Source organism: Trachinotus anak, unplaced genomic scaffold (genome assembly GCF_046630095.1).
Source record: "Trachinotus anak isolate AG129_WGS33_773 ecotype Australia unplaced genomic scaffold, CSIRO_AGI_Tana_v1 ptg000001l, whole genome shotgun sequence".
In the NCBI taxonomy this organism is placed as follows: domain Eukaryota; kingdom Metazoa; phylum Chordata; class Actinopteri; order Carangiformes; family Carangidae; genus Trachinotus; species Trachinotus anak.
The window spans coordinates 19,961,530-19,985,103 of NW_027273852.1; the positions used below are offsets into that span (position 1 = coordinate 19,961,530).

The 23,574-nt window shown below is 43.0% G+C and overlaps 1 protein-coding gene across 2 annotated transcripts in view; it reads right to left on the reverse strand.

Annotated features, from left to right (window-relative positions):
• Positions 1-2,126: 2,126 nt before the first annotated feature.
• itgb5 (integrin, beta 5) overlaps positions 2,127-23,574 on the reverse strand; it is a 50,777-nt gene continuing 29,329 nt past the window's right edge. For both annotated transcript variants that reach the window (XM_071483252.1, XM_071483243.1), the window contains 5 exons: positions 10,842-11,064; positions 9,046-9,146; positions 6,402-6,521; positions 4,877-5,043; positions 2,127-4,766 (listed from right to left, as the gene is read on the reverse strand). In XM_071483252.1, coding sequence (XP_071339353.1) covers positions 4,671-4,766; positions 4,877-5,043; positions 6,402-6,521; positions 9,046-9,146; positions 10,842-11,064 — 707 coding nt within the window. In that variant the 3' untranslated portion in view covers positions 2,127-4,670. The remainder of the gene's footprint in view (positions 4,767-4,876; positions 5,044-6,401; positions 6,522-9,045; positions 9,147-10,841; positions 11,065-23,574) is intronic.

Genomic DNA, 23,574 nt, shown 5'->3' on the forward strand with positions numbered 1-23,574 from the left:
AGATGGAGGAGAAAGTGGACTTTAAAGGGAGATGTAGGAGAGATGTAAAGTAGGAGATGTTGAATCCATGTCTTTACGTCATGGCGTAGCCATCCAGTCAACCGCCGCTGCGTAAAATCCCTAGTATGCTTCCTGTCCATTATAATGCAGCATGCATAGGAAGAAGCAAGCACACAGTTGTTGTTCAGAGGACACTGACATACATTTATTTCCTGCAGATTAACTTTAAGTGTAACTATAACCATCACCTCCTTACCTAACCTTACCACAACCTTAAAGCAAGGCTTCTCCCTAAAACTGAATGACTTAAAGTACAGAGTCGCTCTTCCTTGCCAGAGGAAAGTTGAGTCCCCACAATATGACTGTGTAGAAAGATATATGTCCCCACAACATGGCAAATACACACACACACACACACACACACACACACACACACACACACAGAAGTAACTGTAGAGTCCAAACTGTATCCAGATTAAGATAAAAGGTCACCATGACGATGCTAATATGCTGATGTTCAGCACCATCTCAGTTTGGTGGGCTAGCATTATAGCATTTGTTAATTCGCACTAAACAAGTACAGCTGAAGCTGGTGGGAATGTAACTAGTTCTGCAGGTGTTTGGCCAAAGTATCTGACAAAAGGCACAAGATTAAAAATCAGTAGATCTCCAAAGTCAGTACAACCAACCTCAACGGCCACACAGGTCACTTGTCCCTACGGTTAGATACAACCTGTGGGAGTGCACCAGGCATGCTGCCATCAAGGTTGTGGAACGGTGGTGGCGGTGGTTAAATAAATGATCAGCTGTTCACCAAACATAGTTTAACAAGAGGTTTAAACATGAAGAAATTCTTCCAAAAGTCTCTGTGAAAGGCAGAAATGTATAAAGACACTTCAGAGTTTCTGAGCTGTGGCAGTAAAGTGAGGAGGTGTCACATAGAAAAGAGACGGGACTATGCAGACAGAATATAAATATACTGTTAAGTGTGTTTGTAGGAACTCTACTCAGGTTGAAGAGCCTGGTTCCTAAACCATAACAAACGTGTACGTAGCAGAGACCATTCACGTCCCTCTGAGCAGTGTCAGGCTGGTCAGCAGCCGTTAATTAGGACATTGACTGTGTTACTGAGTGAGACCTCTGCTCCGTTCACTGATAATGAGTCCTGATCATCAGTGTCAACTTTTGAAAGGTTTATTTACGTCTGCTGACCCCTCCCCCCAACCCCCACCCTTCCTGCCTGTCAGAGCCAGATTCAACCTGAACTCTGGGTGGGGGGGCTCACCTCAATCAGGAGTAACAGAACAAACGTCGACTTGTTGCACATCACAGCTGTAGTTTGGTCCTGTTTGAAGTTCGCCTACAGACACACACTCACATACAGGAGGGTCCCAGTTGATTTGATTTGTGCTGCAGAGGTTTTGTTTTCATCTGATGTGAGAAATGTTTTTACAACCAAAGAGGCACAGCCCACTAAGTTATAACCAGCAGGTAAATATGGGGCCTTTACTGGAGTAACATTATTTCCAAATGTGTGTGGAAAGTTGTGAACCTGCATTTAAATCTGCAGACAAGTGGATACAGACTTATCTATGTCTCTATATGTGTAAACAGTGCACATATCTGCAGATTTGTGTACGCAGTGGCACTAACTGAGACGTATTCACAGACACACACACACACACACACACACACACACACACACACTCAGAAATGTATGAACGTACTGACTGAGATACAATTTCACAACTCTCCCCACACTCGTTAATAACATTGCTACGACGACACCTCCACAGAGATACGAGGCTTTAAAATAACAAAGCATTATGTTGATGTGAGGAGAGCCCAGCGCATAATTATAGGGTCATTTCGTAAAAGCTTCTGCTCCATCATGATCGTCACATCTGGGAGGGGTCCAACCGAGGAGGTGTAAATCACAGCGTCAGAGCAGCCTCCCTGACCGTGTGATCACACATCAAACACACAGAGCAGTCAGCGGTGCACACAGAGGTTTTCCTACACTGTGAAGTGCGCACATACACACACGGGGTTATGTGACGTTTAAAGTTAGACCCCACTCCTCCTGATGCCGTCTTTAAAGGCCGAGCCAAGCACAACAGACTCTCTGATGTTTGACATAAGCAGATTTATTGATCTTGCTGTGTGGCGGTGTTACATCGACAAGTAGCGGTGCGGGTCCGTCCATGTGCAGGAGTTCGGGTCAGCGCAGGAAGAGCTCTGCGCTGAGGATTTCTGTCTGAGCCGAAGAAGCTGGTGATCGGTGACAAAACTCCACACACCCGTCTTTCAAACACACTCTTACTCACACTAACTCCAAGTCCCTAACACTTAAACTGTGAGACCATCTTAAAAAAAAAAAAAAAAAAAGACCACAGAGCACCTCCTCCCTCACCCGGACTCTCCACCTCTTCCTGTGGAACAGTGACGGGAGATTTATGACCCTGGACACTGTCCTCTGAGGCTTCCTGACGGTCTCCACCCACTCCCACAGCTGGCTGGGGCGACACAGTGTCACAGGGAATTTATAGTGTCGCAGCCGGACGGACTGTGTGCCCAGATCCACCGCTTCAACCTTTATTTACTCAGGCTAGTTTCACTGAGAGGCGACCTCTGGTTTTACTCAGTCCACACAGTCCGAGCCGCTGGTCACTGGTGAAAGGCACCACTGAGGTGCTGATGTGGAGGCTTTTTTCCCACCACCACTTCTGCCAGTCTGGGTCCACTGAACCAGTGACCCCCCCCCACCCCATCACAAGCTCGCTTCTTCAGCCTTTAGGCCAACACAGCCTCAACTCAAAGTACCTCCTTTCTCAATGTGAACGCTTGAAGCAGTTACCACAGTGCAGCAGGCCCATGATGTTCGATGTTTTTTTACTGTTCTATCATAAATTCAATGAAAAGACCAAAACCAGCAATCAGGTGTCGTTAAGATTTTAATGGTACAACTAGTTTCATTGATACTGCTTATCAGTCTGATACTTGAACGGTACTTTCATCAGTACTTTTTCATTTGTAAGAGAGAGAGGGAGAGAGAGAGAGAGAGACAAAAAAAAAAATCATCAACGGAATTAAAATTGCTTTATTTTATTATGTACTCGATTAACATTCTCGACATTCTCGAGACGCAAACTTCATCAGCAACAAATCAACAAAACTCTCCCTCTCTCTCTCTCCATATATATATATATATATATATATATACACACATACACACACACACAATGTGTACCCAAAGCCTGATCTAAATCATCCCTCTGTGCCACATGTCTCCATCAACCACACTGCCACTGTGGGTGACCTGTTCCTTCATTGTGATGAACACAACACAACCACTGCAGTTTATTCTGAGTCAAAACAAACACACACACACACACACACACACACACACACACACACACACACACACAGTCCTGTTGGGCTGCAGCTTCAGTTCTTTACCAAATAATCGTTTCATCTATAAAATGTATGAATAGAAAAAAAATGCCTGTCACAACTTCCTAATGCCCAAGGTGACATCTCCACATGTGTTGTCTAACCAACAACCCAAAGAAAAGAAAAGCAGCCTGGAGCTTCTGCTGATTGACTGATCAATTCATAACTGTTAAAGCTCCAAATGTGTATTCATCCACTGCTGAAAATAGTCCTCAACAAACTCACCTTCTCCTCCTATTTAAGTCATGTTTACTAAAAACTACAGTCCCCACCTGTTTTAGGGAAATATTTAGCTTTCTATTAAAATAAAACTTTATTCTTGTGACATGTTTTCAGTGATTTATGTCGTCAGTAGGAACAAATGTGTGAGTCTGAGCAGACAGAGAGAGAGGTATGAAAATAGTGAAAGACAACCATGTTGCTGGTTTTGGTCTTCTCCTGGGGTTTCTACCCTTTAACAGAGGTTCAGAGGCTGGAGGGGAGACTTGGTGCCCTGTGATCCAGATTAAGAGAAGGGAGTGCAATTGGAGCAAAGAAGAACACACACACGCAAACACGACATAAAGGAAAATTTAAATCTTTACAAGACTTGACTCTTAATATTCTCTGTGCAAAGTGAGGGTAAGACGTCTGCTGCTTAGTAAAGGTTAGTAGTACCACAACGTCATCAAAGCCACCTTCAGAAATATGTGCTATTTAATAATAATCCTGTGAATTTGAAATTATCTGTGGAGTGAGATTCAGCTTGTTCAGAGTCCTGTTGGTGCATAGTTTAGACTAAAAAGGGCTTTTTTTAGTGTTTATAAAAATATACAAATATAAGTCGACGTCTTGTTCTGTACAGAGGACGAGTGGTGGTTTTATGTGGTCATCAGAGAGTGTTCTGCAGACAAACTCACAGCTAGCTCTATTCTCTCTCTCTAAACAAGGCCGTGGAGTCCATGCTTCGCTGCTCCTCCACCGACTGCCACAGCCATGAGCGAAGCACACAGATGAAGAAGAGGAAGAAGTCAAATCACTTCTCTGTGGTAGGCTTGAATCTTCTCTGCATAAGGGCACAGATCCCCCCACCCCCCACCTCGGACACAGTCCAGTTCATGTCCCTTCTGTTCTCAGTTGTGCACCTTGCAGATGGATGAGTGTGTTCAGTCCACCTCGGCCCCGTCCTCCAGGGATCTGTTTGTCGGACCGGTCCTGCCGCGCCCTGGGCTGAGGGATCAGTGGACCCCCCCGTTGTAGGACTTCCCGTACATGTTGAAATCTGTTTCTACAAAATGTGTAGAGACAGGCTGCTTGTACAGAGGGTTGGAGGCCTGAGGGGGAGAGAGACACAGAGGGTATTCGATTATTAGCCTCCTATTTGAAAATGTCGCTGCGTGTAGATACAAGACGAAGTTGTACTGGTGCGGAGGATCATTCTTACCATCTCGTAGCGGGCACGTGAACGTGCGCTCTGGAAGCGCGCAAACTCTCGCCGGTCATGAATGGTGATGACCAACTTCCACGCAGCGAGCAGCACAACTCCCACCAGCAGGATGCTGCCGACCACGGCCAGCAGCACCATCAGGGCATCTGGCCCACCGCCACACTCTGATTGGGGGGGGGGGGGGGGGGGGCAAAGTCACACTTTGTTAGGCACAGAGGGCCCTATGTTCAGAGAGCAGTGGTATTCAAGGAAAATTCAAAGAGGTCCGGTTTGACAAAGTTTCCTCGAGCAAAGGTCGGGAACGTTTTCTTCTTCATGGTCGACTCCAAAAATGAACCAACAGTGTCAAACTTTTTCATGATGAACAATCTCAACACATCAGAACAACTGAGCAGCTTCAACACTTTTCTGTTTCTGTCCCTCCTCCATCTCTTTTTCCCCACTTGTGTATCTCACTCACTGACTAAATCCGCAATTATTGGCTGAGTAGCATCACGTGACCTGTGCCCTGAAAGCTAGAAAAGCTGCCCAGGCTAAAATAGAAACGCTCTGTTGAAACTGAATTATTCTTAATTTATAGACTAAAGGTCTGGGTCTGGATAGGACGGTGTCTGGGTCCAGATCCAGGACCACAGTCCATCCTTTCATGACCTCTGTGCACAGGGGAGAGGAGAAACACAAACGGGTGTGAGGTTCATTCAAAAGAGGCAGCACAACGTGTGTTGTCTGTATTTTGGTGTCTCAGAACCACGTTTGTTTCAGGCATCACTTCGCTGCCACATGATGTGATGATATCCACAACAGCAAATGAAGCAGTGATGGAAAACTAAACATCATCCAACCAGCAAATGCAGCTAGATCAGCATGAAAAAAAATCTATCTGCATTCATCTCGAAATGAATAAGAGGTTCTTCCAGTTTCTATAGAGCTTCTCCTTCAGTAAATTTCTGCAGCCACCTGAAGGCAGCAGGACAGATATTTAGAGGAATCTTCAGCCTGGTCACTGCATTTACTACGATTAAATCCTGTTCAAATGACACCAGGCTGCTACATAATAACTGTATGAAAACTGTATCAGGTTTTATACGATGTGACAGTTTCCAATGTGAAATAAAGTAGAATAAAGACTGAAAGAACTGCCTCACCAAACTACTTTTATGATTTATTTTTATGGCCATTAATTTATCTTCATCTTTATCTATTCACTAATCAACTGTAAAACAAAACAGCAACAACACATCTGGTGCCGTGTGTTCCTGTCAAGCTGCTCTACAGAAGCCTTTCCATTTGTTGAGCTGCTGCTCTCATGCTTCACTGTGATTGTCTGACAGTGTATTTATTAATCACCACACACTCTGACAGTAGCCAGCACGGGGGAAAAAGTCTCAGGTCAGGTTAGCAGCAAAGACCGTGTAGTGTTTAAAGGCTGTGGTGACCATGCAATACAAACTGAAGGCACCTGATTCTCAGCAGGTGAGAAAAAGGAAATAACATCTAATTAGTTGGTGTTTAAAGTACTGACCTGGCTCTTTAAGAGCTGTGAGGATGGACTGTCCGCTGGCGTGCTCAGAGTACGTGAATTTCATGACACAGTCGTTGTCAGTCTTGTACAGACAGAGCACAGCTCCGGGGTCGTCGGTTTCTGAAACAGAGAAACACACTGAGCTCCAAACAGCTACAAAAACAGAGACGCTAACCTAAGTTTAACTAACCTGAAGTATCAGTCTCATCTTTGAGTTACCTTGAAGTTAATTTCTTTACAGAGGTTTTTTTTTTCTTTGCTCTTCATGGAAAATTCTTCTAACTGGACAAGACACTGTCTACTTTTCTCACTTCTGTTTCTTAATTCTGCAGGACCTCACTTTGTACTGGTTTTCAGACGCAGGTATCATCATTATTACTATCTACTGAGGTTCAGACTCAGGAACATAGGGAGAGAAACGGGGAGAAGATGGAATCAAAGAGGAGTGAAAAACAGAAAACACTGGTTGTCAGGCTGTGTTCTCACATTGTCTGAATTTCTTTGCTGTGAATCACAAAAATACATTCTCTGCTTGAGACGCTGATATTCTGCGTGCCCTCGTTTTCAGTCAGTCTTCATCACCTAAAAAGTCTCAGAAGCTCATGAGGGAGTGGTGAGGTCAGCCACCCCCCCCCCCCCCCCCCCCCTCCTCCCTGTGCTTGCTCACCCCCCCACCATCAGCCCCTCCTGCTGTATTTCATGCACAAAGTATCTGGAATGTACATGTGGAGTCCATTAAGGGCAGTCAGATGGCTGAACTAGCGGGGAATGCTATGAAACATGTCGGATCTGAGCCAGGGCCACGCTGTGCCAATATGGAACGCTCTTATAATAGTCTCTGTAAGTACACACCACCCCCAGTCTCCTCTGTCTCTGTGTGAGCAAAGCAGTGCAGCATCTCAAATCACTTTGCACTTGTAAAAAACAAAAAGCTTTAGCGGTAGAAGCACTGATAGTAAACACAAACTCCAGCTCTGGCTCTCTGCTGTGTAAAATGACACACGCTGTGCAACAGGCACGTGTTTGTTTAGTGGGTGGATTCTCCCTGTAGAGGAGTGAGGACGCAGGAGGACTGTGCAGGATTTTATACTTGAATGGACTGAACTCTTTGAACCAGATGAGGAGGAGGAGGGGGGTGGGGGGTAGAGGCGGGTCTGCCTGCTGCTGCTCCCTGCTGTGTGGAGTGATGGTGCCTGTGGAGCTGTGAGAGGCCCAGAGTGACACCTGCCACATAATAATATAAACATCAGGACGCCAGTGACCAGTGTGCACTCAGTGTGCCTTCATAACTAACCACAGAGGTGTGAGGTCTTAGACCAGAGAAGATGTGAGGCAGGGTTTACGGCCGCTCTAACGCCTCAGTGAGTCTGGAGAGGAAGTTTCTTACAGACCAGTGAGCAACAGCAAAAGTAATGGTCTCTGACAGATACTGATGCAGATTTTAATTCAGTACATCACAGCATCGTTCTGTAAAAACACATGTACAACACACAAAATAACAGTTTTCTACAGGTGCGTGACGTTAGAATATGGACGTTTCCACATTAAAATGTCTAAAAACAACCAGAACTATGCTCTATATGTTGTTGAGTTGTGTACTTACATCAACACAAATGCTTCCATCAATTCTCAAACCATAGAAACATGTGATTTTAATCATGGTAACCGTCTGTTTTATTTGGTCGTCTGTCAGTGGCATCATATCCTCTATGGTCATGTGTCAGTGTTGTTTCCTGCCAGAATCTCAAAATTGACTTTTATCCAGTTGAAGTCACATTTTAAGATGTATTTTTCCAATTTTTTTCAATGATGTATTTTAACCAGATGAAGGATTTTAGACGTCAGACGTCTGGATTTTAAGTTATGAGAGAAAACAGCTGAGCAAATGTTAGACAGCTCAGCTCCCAGCCACACAGAGATGTCCTGTGTCTGCTGAAGAGTGTCGGTGAATCATTGATTTTTAAAGTCAAACTGCTTCATTCAGTGTTTCTGCCATTTTCAACCCCCTGGTCTGTTTATTTTGAAGAGGAGGAGATCTCTGCAGATAATTCAGCTCAAAGTAAAAACCTCCTGAACGACACTGAGGAAATTCAAACCTGGAGAAGCAGTAATGGTGGTGAAGACAACAACTCCCACGATCCAACGCTTCATGACATCACCCAACGCCATCTTTTCTTATTTTTTTGATTTAGAGACCCCTAGCGGCTGAAGTTATGTGGGGGGTGTGTTTAAAGTCAAACAGGGAGAAAAACCATTTGGCTTTTTTTTAAAAACACTTCATCTGGTTATTGATGTGCTGCCTGTGTGTACATATTTAAAACGTGGTTATTCTTGGAGCTTCGGTGCTGAAGTTATTTGGTCGCAGTGTGAATGTTTGTGTGCAATTTATCACATGACAGGTGTTAAATGTGTCACATAAGCTGAAATCACTGGATGACTTACTGTACCCTGGCAGGGCCCCATCACAACAACAGTGACGGGCCTAACGAAAAGTGACAGTGGAGGGGGTATGTAATGTGCAAAGAGAAACTGTTGCAGATGTACAGATGTGAATACTTTCCTCTGCCAGCCAGCTGGTCTGTGTGTGTCTGTGTCTGTGTCTGTGTGTGTGTGTGTGTGTGTGTGTGTGTGTGTGTGTACTCACTGAGGGTCTCCACAGTGATGATTTCATCCTTGCACAGGCGCTGGCAAGTCTGGTTGTCTGCAAGTCGTCCTGAGTTGAAGAGCCGGCACTCGATACACTCCCTAAAGCAGAGGAGAAGTTCAAAGGAAAAACATAAGCTTTTACAGCTCTTAGTCCTTTAAAACGAGGCTGTTTTATCTGAATTCATGAGCTAGAACGGACTCAGAGAGCACAGATCTGCACAAGAGCTGCACAGTCCTGTAAATGTGTTATTTTAATGCCGTTTGGTTTTTTTTTGTTCGCTGTGGCTGCACCAGCTGTTGGAAATGTCCCACTGCTCACCCTTAAAATGTCTCTGCAGAAAGCTGTAAGCAACTCAACAGTGGGGGAAGTGTGCAGTACAAGAAACAAATAAACTGCAGCAGCAGTGATTTCAATGACTCAAGTTTCAGTTTGTGCATCAGTGAGTAAAGTCGCCACAGTCACTTTATCTTTCGGGGACGTTTTACAGATGAAACACATTGGTTAAAAACTCTGCTGCAGATGAAGAGAGGCTCTCTGCCACAACAGACACACAGAGACACTCCTCTCTCCATGGATATTATTCACCCAGCTACAGCTAATGCAGTATAATACTACAGTCCTGTGATGCAGCTTCATCATTCAGCCTCATGCTCCCTCTCAGCCACTGAGGGAACCAGGGAACGTCGTCTGGCATCACATCCCTGCACACAGACGGTGTGAGTCCAGATCTGGTCTGTGGTTCCCCAATGGTGGAACAAGCTTCCCAGTGCTGTCAGAGCAGGGACGTCCTTCCCTATCCTCAAGAGTCTCTTTAGACTCATCTCCTCCATGATCACTCCCTCCCCTAACAGCTCTAACACCCTAACATGCCTCACTAGCACTTACTATGCACTTGGTGCATTTCTTTACCTGATCTCCCTGCACTTATTGAAGAGATATAATACTTAGCCCTTGCACTAAGGTTTCCTACTGCACTGAAGCTTTACTGATGTCCTTCAAAGCCTGTCAGGACATCCCTGGGCAAAAATGCACAAAAATCAATGTGTTCCTAACTTTGCATCAATTTAAGTTAAATCAGTTTTTTTTAAATATCCTAAACATACTGAATTAAAAGAAAAGCCCAGAGTGCAAGGCTCAGAAAAAACTGCAAACTTGTTCCACCTCAAAGACCTCAAATGCAAAGCCCTGCCAGCCCCTCTCTTCTCAGCTTCATTTCATCTGTCAAATACCATCAAACTGGACGCACATTTGAGCAACACACAGCTGACAGAGCGATGATGACCTTACTCTACACTCAAGTCTGGTCAAGGGTCAAAGGTCGTTCCATTAAGACGGCCTCTGCCTTGGAAAACAGGAGCCATGTGTATGTAAGGAGGCCTGTTGAGGACACAGCAGTGATTCTGCCCTCACAGAAGACCATTCTCTCTACTAGACGTTTGATAGGCGTTTAACCCTCAACCTCAAAGAGCCCGAGCTGCTGCACTGAGGGATAACAGTTCTAACGGCGGGGCAACGGCTTCACTTCTTAGGGTCACAAATGGCATGAGAGTTATCTGAACAACTCTCTTATGGCTGTGTCATCAAAGCTCAGATAAGTCCAGAGGTGAGTGAGTTATGAGAGGGTTTTGACTTTGGTTTGGACTCGTGTTTGATGATCTGACCTTCTCCCTGGTTGCCTGTCGGACTGCGTCTCATCACTGAAGCAGATCACTGAGGTCAAACTGCTGCATGTTCTCATGCAGCAGTTTGTCCATCGCTGCTGTGAAGTGCTGATCACAGTGTGGTGTGTTTACCGTTTAGTGCCACAGGCATCAGGGCAGGTGGGGCATTTTTCACAGGTGTCTCCGAAGGCCCCCGGCTCAGTGCACTGACAGCGGCCGCACACACAGCTGCCTCGCCCGCTGCACATCTGCCCGTCATCTGAAATGCATGACGACGTCTCTGTGGAGCAGTTACAGTTGTCACCGATGTAACCGGCGTGGCACTTACACTCCCCACAGTGACACTCTCCGTGACCTGGATGAGACAAGAGTAGAGGGGAAGTCAGCACAGGTCACACTGTGAACAGTTATAAGACTCTGATCTTCAGCACTGTTTTATTGTGTTATACCATTAAAAATATTGGAGTGGATACTGGAAAAAGCACCTGTAAATTTTATTTGTATTTATTTGTATAACCACACGGTTAGCGGCCATTAACCTAAGTAGGAACTCAACACAGTACAGCTGACAATTATTATCTGCCAAAGATTTTTATAAAATGACAGAAAATGGTAAAAAATTTCCTTTATAACTTCCCACAGACCAAGGTGACATCTTCAGATGTCTTGTTTTGTCTGATCAACAGTCCAGAATCGAAATCTATATTCTGTTTACTGACATGTTTGACAAGATAAAGCATCAAATAATTACATTTGAGAAGAAAGACACAACAAATGTTTGACATTTTAACAAAATAAAGACTAAATGACTAAAGACTCATTTTGTCCAGACTGACTTATCGGTGCAGCTCAATAAGACATTGTGTGATAACAACAGTAACCAGTACATGTATGAGCTGAGAGCAGGCGCCAACCAACACTTGTGCTAAAAACTGCAGTTCCTCTAACGGCCACTTGAGGCTCTAACAGTGAGTCAGCCCCCACAGACTCTCGTGTTAAAATGTCCAACTTTACCACAGAGATAAACATGTTTACAGCCTGGTACAAAAAACAGTTTTGGTCTTTATAGCTAATTTCATGATAACTGTGCAGGGGGTGATTTTTTATTTAACTCACCCATAAATTTCATTAAGGCTTGAAGTTATGTGTAATTGAGGGTGTGCTGCTTTAAGTGACAGGTGGGTGAGCGTACGCCTGCCACAAACCAGCATTCACTGAAGTCTGGGTGGAGTCAGGCACTGCCAAGATGACAACAGAGGAGCAGCCCACTCTGAGCTTCAAAACCGTTCCTCAGAAACCTGTGGGTGATGTCACGGAGGCTACGTCCATCTTTATTTACAGTCTATGGTTGAGAGCAGCAGCCTGCTGTTAGCATGAGTGACGACTGTGTGAATGTGTTTATTTTACACTGAAGAAGGACAAAGCTAAAACTGCTGAACACAAACTCTGCTCTGACGACTCAAATCAGAACAAAATTCAAAACCACAAACTTGGCTCAACACTGACAGATGCATTGTGCAAAAGAATACACTACATGACCAAAAGTATGTGGACACCAAAACATTGCACTGATATGCAACTACTGAAACTATGGCTTTTACTATTTCTGCTACAATAGCCTCCATTTCCTCAGTTCAACCAGATTTCTGAACCTGGCTGCAGTGATTTGATAACATTCAGTCACAGGAGCATCAGTGAAACATGAAGCTGAGGTCAGGACTCTGTGCAGGCCAAACAAGTTCCTCCACACCAAACTGAATAAAACATGTCTTTATGGACCTGGCTCTGTGCAGCTTCAAATCACACTATTCTCTAAAATATTGCAGCAATACAATTTCTTGTGCAACAACTACAACAACAAACTCCAGACAACACGTACAAAAAAGTATTTGAACACATTTGTCCATATATTTTTGCAGAGAATAATACAATTCTACAAAGAGCCATGACTAAGGGCTGCCAGTGTCCAGATATTTATAATCAATGTAGGTCTCTTCAGTGTTAGTGTGTGTGTGTGTTTTATCAACTGAAATCAATAATCATGTCTTTGGTTTTGAAAAAAAAAAAAGAAGAGACAAACACACAGACACACACAGAGTCAAGCTCACAGCTTCCTCTTCCTGAGAGAACAGTTTGACCTTCTGCTGCAACCGTGAAAAACTGGAGCAGCTGGAGTTTTACAGCAGTGACCTGATCCACATGGACTGGCAGCCCTGCACTAACTGCCCCCTCTGCACCACACTCATTAACTTGTTATCTGCACTGGAATAAATCCAACAGGATGCAAGCCTTCAGGGAGTCAGCTGTGTCCCACTGGACATTGTTGAAACTCTGATTTGTCTCGGTCGTGTTGCCACTCTCCTCCCACCGCAGGCCACTCCAACACAAGAGGAGCCCCTGATGGGGAGAGGACAGCAGCTGTAATCAGGGAAGCTTGTTTCACACTAGCTGTTCCAAGACCCCCCACAAAGACCACATTCATTAAGCTGCTATCATGGATGCATAAGGAGTGGACAGAAAGGAGATGGGTGCACTTTATCAAGGAAGACTCAAGTGGGTCAAATCCAAGGATTCTTGGTTTGTTTCAGAGGAAATGTGCAGAATAATAGCAGGAAGAAAGCATCAGCACTGTAACGTGACAGACAGAGAAGGGCAGCTGTGAAGCCTGAGACCCTCCTGAAGACGAGTGGTGATGATCCCGAAGCTGCAAACTGTTCTAACAGAACTCCCAACTGGATCTGAGCTGCTGTAAAAAGCATGCGTTTTCATTACGGCGCCTGGAACCCCCACACAGTGCTGGAGGAACGTTCAACAACATATACCTACTTACTGAACATCAACAATTAGTCAGTGAATCAATTCTATTGATGCACAGAACCTACACTGATAATCAATTCACCCTTTAGGTCGTTTGTGAATGAAAATGCTAGACACTCCCTGATCCTGTGAGGATTTGCTGATGCTCTTTGAGTAATCTGAGTGTAGAACAGATATCTAGCCCATAGGTGCAGCAGGTTATTATGAGCCATAGTTAGGTTTTGTTGCTAGGCGACATCTAGTGGTCGTAGTAATGTTGACAAGAGCAAAAGGAAAAGTGCGGTGACGTAGCTTATAGAGCAACAAGGTCCACGTCAGGAGGAGGTTGGAGAGCGGTGTTTGATTCCCATGTGAAAGTAGCAGTTTATGTTGTTTCTATTGACTGTTCTAATTTTGTGGAAGTACTTATCTTAACCCAAATCACTCAAATCATTTCGTAAACCTAACCAAACCATGACCATTATCATAGTAACCATGGTGATGAAGATAGGTATGCCGCTCTTAGTACCGTCTGCATGCTTTTAATTGTAACCACGACAACCAAGGCCCTTTACGCCTGCCGCTGTAGGGACGCTATTTCAGGAGACACCTGTATGAGTCATATCAGAGGGTTGAAGGACTGGTGGACTCATCATCATTACAGTTTTGTCCTTTGCCTTGTTTAAAGTTTAAATTTCAAGTATTTGGATTCTTACTATCTTTAAAATACTGTTATGCTAGTATTTTTAAAAACCTTTGTTGTTTTGTTTTGTACTTGTACACATCTACACCAGGGTCTGAGAGAAACAGCATTATGATCCTGTGCATGTGGCAGAACTGACTATTCAGTAGACTTTGACTTCAGATGAGTCAGTCTTTTGTTTCAGACACCGGTCGTCACTGTCAGGGGGAAATACATTTTTAAAAAGCCTTGTTTTGTTGTGTGTATCACACCTGTTGGAATAAACACTTGCATGAAACAGTTCTTTTTCTGCTTGCTGCCATTACATTTGCCTTTTTAAGCAGCTCAAATGGAAACACAGTGAAGACAGAATCATGAGTGAAGACCGAGGAGAAATTGGGTCACTAACAAGTGAAATCACTGCTGTCCGTCTAGGAGTGGCTGCTCCTTGAGTCCAACATACACTCATGGCAGTTGGGGATAAGAACAATAAGATTATGCTGCCACTCAACCTCAGATGCAGTGAGGAAGCAAAACAGGGCCTATGATTAGATCCAGATCCTGAAAGAGGTCACAGAGACTTCTCTAAGTGAACAGGAAATGTTCTGTCTAATCACCAGGGTTGTGCAACACAGTGTCTGGACAAACAGACATGTGGTGAATTCTTTCTATTTTTGTATAAACACTTCTCACTTCTTATTATTTATTATTTAGTACATGTTGCATAACTGTGCATTTTTGATGTGGAAAAAATGACACCGACCTAATTAATCTTTTTTTTTTTTTTTTTTGTGGTCAAGAGTCTAGAGCATTCCTCCCAATCCTCGGTCAGTGGAGACTGCCTTGACGAGTGGCATGTGGCTGAGTCACTGCACCAACCCTGGGAATGTGTCCTTAAATGACAGCACCGCTGCATTCAGGCAGATTTTGGGGAGGATAAAAGAAGTGCAAGTGCAGCTGCTTATTGTTTGACGGGTCCTGACGAACTGCTACAGCTCTGCCATCTACACTTTATCATGTTTGTCAGACAGAGATTATACACAATACTCAGTGTGTACTTTCTCACAGCCCTTTAGTTTGGGAGAGTTACCACCTGATTCTGCAGCTCCACTCAGCTCTGTGGAGCACTTTAGCATCTTTGAGTTTTGGTTCACTCTCACTGCTCTCCATGGTAAACACATCATTCATCAGTTTCTGAACCGGCACACTGGGGTCTCTATTTTTTATTTTATTTTATTTTATTTTTTAAGTTATTTTTTGGCCTTTTAATGCCTTTATTGGATAGGTCAGTGAGAGAGTGACAGGAAAGTCAGGGAGAGAGAGGATGACATGCAGCAAAGGGCCGCGGGTCGGACTCGAACCCAGGGCTGCTGCCTTAATGGTATGCGCTCTACCAGGTGAGCCACTGAGGCACCCCCCTATTACCTTATTTAAAGGAACTATTATTACTTTACTCTTATTTAAAGCTGCTATAATCGACACTCTGATGCTAACAATGGATCAAATGATTGACTTACATTTGCCTTACATTATTATTGTAATGCAGGTCCATGTCTGCTGGCTGTGTAAACAGACATCACCATTGTGATGATAATGTCATTGTGTTTACAGCTTGTTGTTCTTCCTCCGAATGTCCAAAAATCTATAAATTCATGTTTAAGGCATCACAGGTTAATTTGACAGCAGGACTCTGACAGATATCTCATCTGAATCTTGTAGATGAACTAGTTGTCTCCCGTTTGAGTCAGAACATTTTATGCATTAGCACCCACAAGCTTAGCATCCTCTTACCTGCAGGAACAATCACTTTCTACCGGTCTAATGCCCTAAATAAGAGATCCCAACAATGTTAAACTAACTAAAGTAGCTCAAGTGTGCTAGATTAGGTTTTATCACACCATGAGTTAGACTTGTCTCCACCTTGTGAAATCATGGTCAGGTGCTGCCTCTTTATCTGGACACGGAGAGACTTTTGGCTCACCACACCACTCTGGAGATGAACTGGCCTCCTGACAGAAGAGAATACCAGCACTCAACACTTCACGGTCCCACATCCGATAACCATCGGCATGCTTTAAAACAGATGTGTGGAGCAAGTGCACAGGCTCTTTAGCCCACCGTTCCTCTTTGTTTTTGAGCTGCTGAGTTGTTGCATTTCTTTTGGCCGTGCTGTCAGGCCATTTTGACTCACTGCAAAACAGTGAGATTAAACACTGCTCATGATAAACACAGCTGTGGCAGAGGAGGAGATATGGAATGTGTTCAGATCCTTCGGAGCTGTGACCTTCCTCTTTAGCTCGGAGCTTTTCCATGACGTTTGTGCAGACGCTCTGTCAGCCTGGACAAGCAGCCAAGTTGAGGCAAAACGGTACGAAAGGACCATCCACAGGGAAGGAATAATGCTTTATGTCTCAGTGGTATGATGTTGTTCTGCCATATTCACTGTCTGTTCACATGGTAATGCCTGTTCCTTAATTTTACAATCATATATTATCAAGTATTCTTTCTTTACCTTCTTTACAATTTCATTGATGTGACTGAAAGCTCCAGAACAGCTAAAATGAACTGTGATGAGAGACTGTTTGTCAACTGCTCTTTCCAAGGTCAGAGGTGAACTTTGAAACTCAACAAGTCGACAAAGGAAAAGGAAACTGGAACATCTGACTCTCCAGGAAGACGGGGCAAACTCCATTAGCTGATGATCTTCAGGATCATCTTCAGATCAAAGTGGTTTAACATAAGCATGAGATGAGAACAATAAATAAACCCCATCATCTGCACGTTAGATCACACCAGTTTAATACCAGTAAATCTCATAGGGAATATTCTTAGAAATAAAACAGTGTAAGACTCAAACACTGATAAGTTACATCTTGTAGTGGTCAACCCTGACTACAGAAGCATCAGCCTGCTGAAAACATAATGTAAGCTGAATTACAGCCTGTCCGTTCTGTCAGACCAGCTGCCTTTAGAGATATAATTATAGGATCAAGTATAAATTTCACATTAAACCAATGCCACACTAAATAAACTAAAAGCCTGTAAATGCATTCCCATATTTTCTGCTTGGAGACACACTGGTTTTCAACATCACGTTCAAACAGGGTTAAGTAAATATGTGCAGATTATACGAAGAGGAAATGAGCTGTTGGGTTATTTTTAGAAGAATGTTTGTTGCACCATATCATGGAAATGTGGAGCTCGAGCAAACAGGAGCACTCTAAATAAACACAATGTTCACAGAGCAAATTATCTCTGACATCTGGAAGCAACAGATCTTGTGCATAAGCAAATATTTCCTGTCTGCAGTGATAGAGTGAACAAAGAAGAATTTCACACATCATCATGGATGCAGATGTGTAGCTGTCAGATGTCTACAAACCTGGTTTCGGTTGTTTCAGAGCAGCGTTGTGAGCTGGAAATATTCTACTCTCAGTTTTCACCGTGGTATGAGGAAAGATTAAAGGTCCCATATTTTACACTTTTCCAGTATTTTATCTGACGTGTTGATATCCATAAGAAGATATATTTGAGTTTTTAAGAATCAGTGTAGTTTTACATCTCCTCTCTCAGGCTTCTCTCTGGAGCTCTAGTAACAACAGGTCAGTGAACCAAGCAGAAGAGAGACTCTGAGTCAGCAGATTGGGGCAGTCCGGTAGTCGAGTGGTTAGGGCACGTACCATGTTGAGCGCAAGACGCTCTTAGCAGGCAGTCACCGGTTCGACTCCCGACCGGTCCGACTCTTTCCTGCATGTCTTTCCCCTCTCTCTACCCCCTTTCCTGTCAGTCTCCACTAAGCTATAATAAAGGCATGAAAAGCCCCCCCCCCCCAAAAAAATAAGAGCTGTTGTGACATCACAAAGTTCCAGAAGTCCTGACGGCTGGTTTTAAGGTTCAGTTTCTGGATACAGGCTGTGTGCATTTCTCTGTGGACTGAGGCTTTGACACTTTCACAGTATTAATATAGAACCTAGACCTGCTTTATAATCAAAAACACATGGACATCTACCTTTATACAATATGGGACCTTTAAATCCTACAATTTTAGAGCTACAGGCAAAATTTCAACAGACCTAACTGTGACAGAAGCTTAGAAAAATGAAAATGGTGACGACATTTAACACCAGACCATGCATCTGAAGTATTTAGATTTGAAACAGACTGAGAAGCATATGTCTTTATCTGGTCTGGAGGAATCATCTTTGACGAAGCTGCAGAGGCCGTCACACTGAACTCAGTAACCCTCATTAAGAATGCAGTGTCTGATGTGATGTGGTAGCTTGCTGCGGGACTTGCTCCCACTCCTCCACTTCCTGCAGTGGCGGTCACAGAGCTGTCTATGTCCCAGAGGCTGTGGTGCGTTTGTGTGTGTATGAAAAGAAAACATGGCCTCTAACCTCCTGCATCTCCAGTTGCAGTCCAAAGTGTTTCCTGTTCTCAGCTGAGCCTGATGAAAAGCTTCTCTGAATATCTGAAATATTTGTGGTCCATGCTGGTTTGCCTGCATCATATGAGGAATTTGTACATTTGTGGAAAAAATCAAGTAAAGAGGTGACTAGTCTGTACCTAGAGAGGATGGTAAAGGAACACAGGCTACATCTCCCGTGAAAAATCCTGATAAACATAATCAGCATACCTGTATATAATTTTCAATATAATGTTGCTGCAAAAATATGCATGACGGTATATATTACACCGAAACTACAACTTCCTCTGTTCCTCTGGAAAATAACAGCCTGAAGCTATGAATCTATAAAGTGTGTTAACTCTTGTACATCAGAGACATCTTCGTCCTTTTCATGTAGATTTTTTGACTGATTTTGATTGTGTTAATGCAAATGACATAAATTTTTCTGAGGGTGTGCATTTTTTGGGGTATTTTGGAATTTCAACCTCAGCTCCTGTAATATGTCTATAATACACTGTGTACACAAAATAATTACACTCTGAACTGTAAGGATAAAAAATTATAATGTATCAAAATTAATGTTTGTTGGCAATCATTGACATATCCTAGACTGTGATAATCAAAAAAAAAAAAAAAAACAGTCCATTTGACAGTTACTATATGGAAAATAATTATTTTTTTGTTTTTTTTAATAAGAAACAACTGTGTAAACAAACTGACATTTAAAGGGTTAAAATCCTAAAAATGACTGAATATTTGGTAGTTATTGGTAGTATTGATGCTGAATTTAAAAAAATTAATTAAATGACAGTGGAAAATAATATTAATACATCAAATTTTTATTGCAGTTTTTGAAGCTGACATTTTTGTCATCTAAGGTCATGAGTGCAAGTTTTTTCGTTAGTTTTTTGACCTACAAAAAATAGTAATGCATCAAAATCAGTGTTGTTGGGGGAGAACTCCAATAAATCGTTGCCTCCCCACATCAGACTAGTGCTGCTTACTCTGGGCAATTCCAGAGAGAGAACTGTGTGTGGCACTCAGATGTGAGTCTACAGCATGTGTAGTTGGCACTGAGAACACACTGCATGTCCAAAAAAACAGTTTTTGTTGGCAGATGTCAGTTCATCCAAGCTCCTGTCGTGAATAACTGAATAACAGCCAGAATTGTTTTTGCAGAACATTATGATGTCACAGTGAAGCTGACTTTTATACTTTTAAACTGACATCACTTCATTTTTAGCCTTATAGACATTTGAGTTAAATTTTGTCAAATTGTATGAATTTGTGAGTTATGGCCAAAAACGTGTTTTGTGAGGTTACAGTGACCTTGACTTTTGACCTTTGACCACCAAATTCTAATCAGTTCATCTTTGAGTCCAAGTGAATGTCTGTGCCAGATGTGATGAATTTCCCTCAAGGTAGTATTGAGATATCACATTCAAGAGGCTAAAACTGCGTCTTGTGAGGTCACCGTGATCTTGAACTTTGACCTTTGACCACCAAAATGTAATCAGTTCATCCTTGAGTACAAGTGAATGTTTGTGCCAAATTTGAAGAAGTTCTCTCAACGTGTTACTGAGATATCGCCTTCATGTTAATGGGATGGACAGAGAAGCTGAAACCCTACTGCCTGTCTCTGAGACAGAAAAACAACCTCCACTATTTACTGTTTAAGAAGCACTTCAGTGTCGAACTATACGATAAAACTTGATCATTCCAGCAAGTCAGTTAACACTACCACATATAGTATATGTGGTGTCTTTTCTTTTGTACGACTAAATTCAAGAAGTCCAATGACAGAGTGCTCTGCGCATTAACTTAGACAAGAGAAATCTGTGGCAGCAGGCAGCCCCTCCCCGACTCTGGGAAGAAACGCAGCATATGATCGTACAACTTTAAATGAAAGCTCTGACAGCTGAACAATATCACTAAAAACCACTCAACTTAATTACACAGTAGCCTGTGGGATGAGATTACTGTTTGGTCACAGGCTCAGACTGGCCTGGGAGTTTACTTCTCATTTTGTGTCTGAGTGAAAAACGCACAAAGAAAATTCAACCAGTAGCTGCTCAGTCCAAGGTCATAATGCGGGGCTTCAGGGGGGTGGGGCTGCTGGAGAGACTCCTGCTCTTTTGTGGGCAATTCTCCCGAACCCTTCAAATACACATCAGCAAAGCTCAAGACAAAAAAAAAAAACTGTCAAAACAGCGATGGAAACAGAAGTGATGCTTTCATGACTGTAAGAGGATCCGTAGAAACAAGCAGCAGTGAAACTCTCTAAGTAACCAAATGTTTCAGCTTCTGTAAACAAGGGGAGTCAGCGAGCGCGCAAAACGCTGACCGGGCAAAAAAAAGTTTTGTTTCCACAGAAAACTCGCAGACAGAACAAAAGTTAACTTCAGCAGGAGGAGGAGGAGGAGGAGGAGGGGGAGAGGGGTTCACCAGAGGACAAGGTTTAAAGACTGAGATTTTCTGTCATTCATGAAGCATGGTTACTGATCCTCCTTCAGGGCTAAAGGTGAGAACACATGCTGTTCTGATAAGACAGACAAAACACACAGAGGTTCGTCTGTTTGTCTCTACAAACTCAGCTCAAGAAGCTTCGCGACTCAGGAAGAATAATGAGCAAACTCGATGGAGGGGGAGTGGTGGTAAATGTCATGAATAGTTCTTGAGATTAATTGCGTTTCAAGATGCGTATTAACATTAAAGCCAGATATAGCCAGTGGATTACCAGGACCTGAGTTATGTCATGTGAAATTGAAGAAGGCCTTTAAAATCCAGATAGCACTGTCAGATTTATAGGCAGCAACAACATGCTGCTCATTCAGGATGCAGAAGTCAGCAGCACTCTGCAGGATATAAGAGCAGGTGGGAGAAGTGAGAACCGAGATGTTTCTGTGGTAAACTCATAGACTGTACATAAAAAAAATAAATATAGCTGCAAGCAGCAATTATCAGGGTCCGAGTGAGCATTTCAATACCACCTGCATCAATTATTAAAATTTTGCCAGGCCTGCCAGAGGAACCACATGGGCCTGCTTCAGGCCTGCCTTGGCTACAGGCTTAATGTTGCTTGACTGGAACCAGCAGATGGCAGAAGTTGTTTTAACAGAAGATGGGAGCCAATGACAGGTATCTCAGTTTTGTTTGAGATCAACTGAAGAAAATTATTTGACATCCAGATATTGACATCACACAGACAATCACTCAGAGAACTCAACATACCAGGGTCAGTGGATCTAAATGATAGGTACAGTTGCGCATCATCAACATAAAAATGAAAATAAACAACATGCCTTTAAATAATGTGCCCCATGGGAAGCATGTATAGGCAAAATAAAATTGGTCCTAAAACTGACCCCTGAGGCACACCATTACTTAACATTAGAAAAGGACGAGACATTGTTGTTCACAGAGACACAGAACCTTCTATTTGACAAGTTAGTTAAAAACCATTCTAAAACAGTGCCAGATGCCCCACCCACTACTTAGTTTATCAAACAGGATGTTGTGGTTGACTGTGTCGAATGCTGCACCAAGGTCCAGGAGTACATATTCTGAGCACATGCCAACATCGGCAGCCATTAACAGGTCATTAGTAACTTTGAGCGGGGCAGTCTCAGTACTGTGATATTTCCTTAAGCCTGAAACTTTTCAAAGATGTTTTTTTTATTTTCCAGTTTAGAGAGAAGTGGCTTGGAAACTTTTTGTCAAAAGTTTTTTATGTAAAGGTAATTTGGAAATTGGTCTGAAGTTTTGAGGGAGAGAGCGACCCAGTCCAGGTTTTTTTAGCAGCGGGGGTCATACAAGCAGTTTTAAAATAATCAGGGACACAACCATTAAAACAGCAAAGAGTGAAATGGGACTGAAAGGTTGTATTACTTTTCGTGAAAACCTGGATGGTAAAATGTCAAGAGGACTGGAGGACACTCTCATATGTGATACCGTATCTAAAAGTTCACACAAGGTAATAGGATAAAACTGGTTCAGGCTATGTATTTGTGGGTGAAGGACACCGGTATAAGGGGCACTGGTTGTTCCTGAGGCTCTAACTGACTAAATAAACATTGTAGTAGACTAGGAGAACAGAATTTTTTCCATCTGTGCTCAGCTGTCCTGCATTCCCTTTTACAGGTGCGAATGTTGTCACTTGTCCAGGGCTGCTTTCTCACTGACGACTTGGACCTATCCTTAAAAGGTGCAGTAGTATTTAGAGAGGACGAGCAGATGGAGCTGAAACGGTCTGACAGGTGTAGGCTTTGACTGTCGAATATTGTGCAGAACTTTGAGGCACTTTGCTCATTTAAGATGCGAGTGCATGAAGAACGGGTTGGATGAGAGTTAATGGGTGATTCACAGTAAAAAATTATACATTTATGGTCAGATATGGTCATATCCACCAGCTCTAAAGAGGACACTTATACGTCATGAATGAAAACAAGGTACCGTGTATGACCACAGTTATGAGTTTGTCCACAAGCATACGGTTTACAATTGAAAGATCAGAGGCCTGAACATATGTGGGGCTGTCAACGTGTATATTAAAATCACCACAGAGAACAACTCTGTCATGATTTTTAAACAAGAGTGGATAGAAATTCAGGGAACTCTACCAAAAAGCTGCAGCTTGGCTTTGGGTCATAGATTATAGCACATAATGTTGGGTGAGGAGCACCAAGTTTAAAAGTACTTCAAAGGAAGGAAAACCCTCACAGAGTACCTGAAGACATTTAAAGCTGTTTCTATAAACACACACAAGGCCCCCACCACATGCACTGACCCAGGGCTGGTTAAAACAATCACACTGCGGAGGGCACAGCTCAACACGGTGACTATGATGATTAATTTGCAACCACGACTCAGTTAAAAACATAAAATATAAGTTTGCAGACAAAATAAAATCTTTTAAAATAAAAGTCTTACTTTAAATTATCTGACATTGAAGAGAGCCATTTAAAGTCTGTTTGTACTGG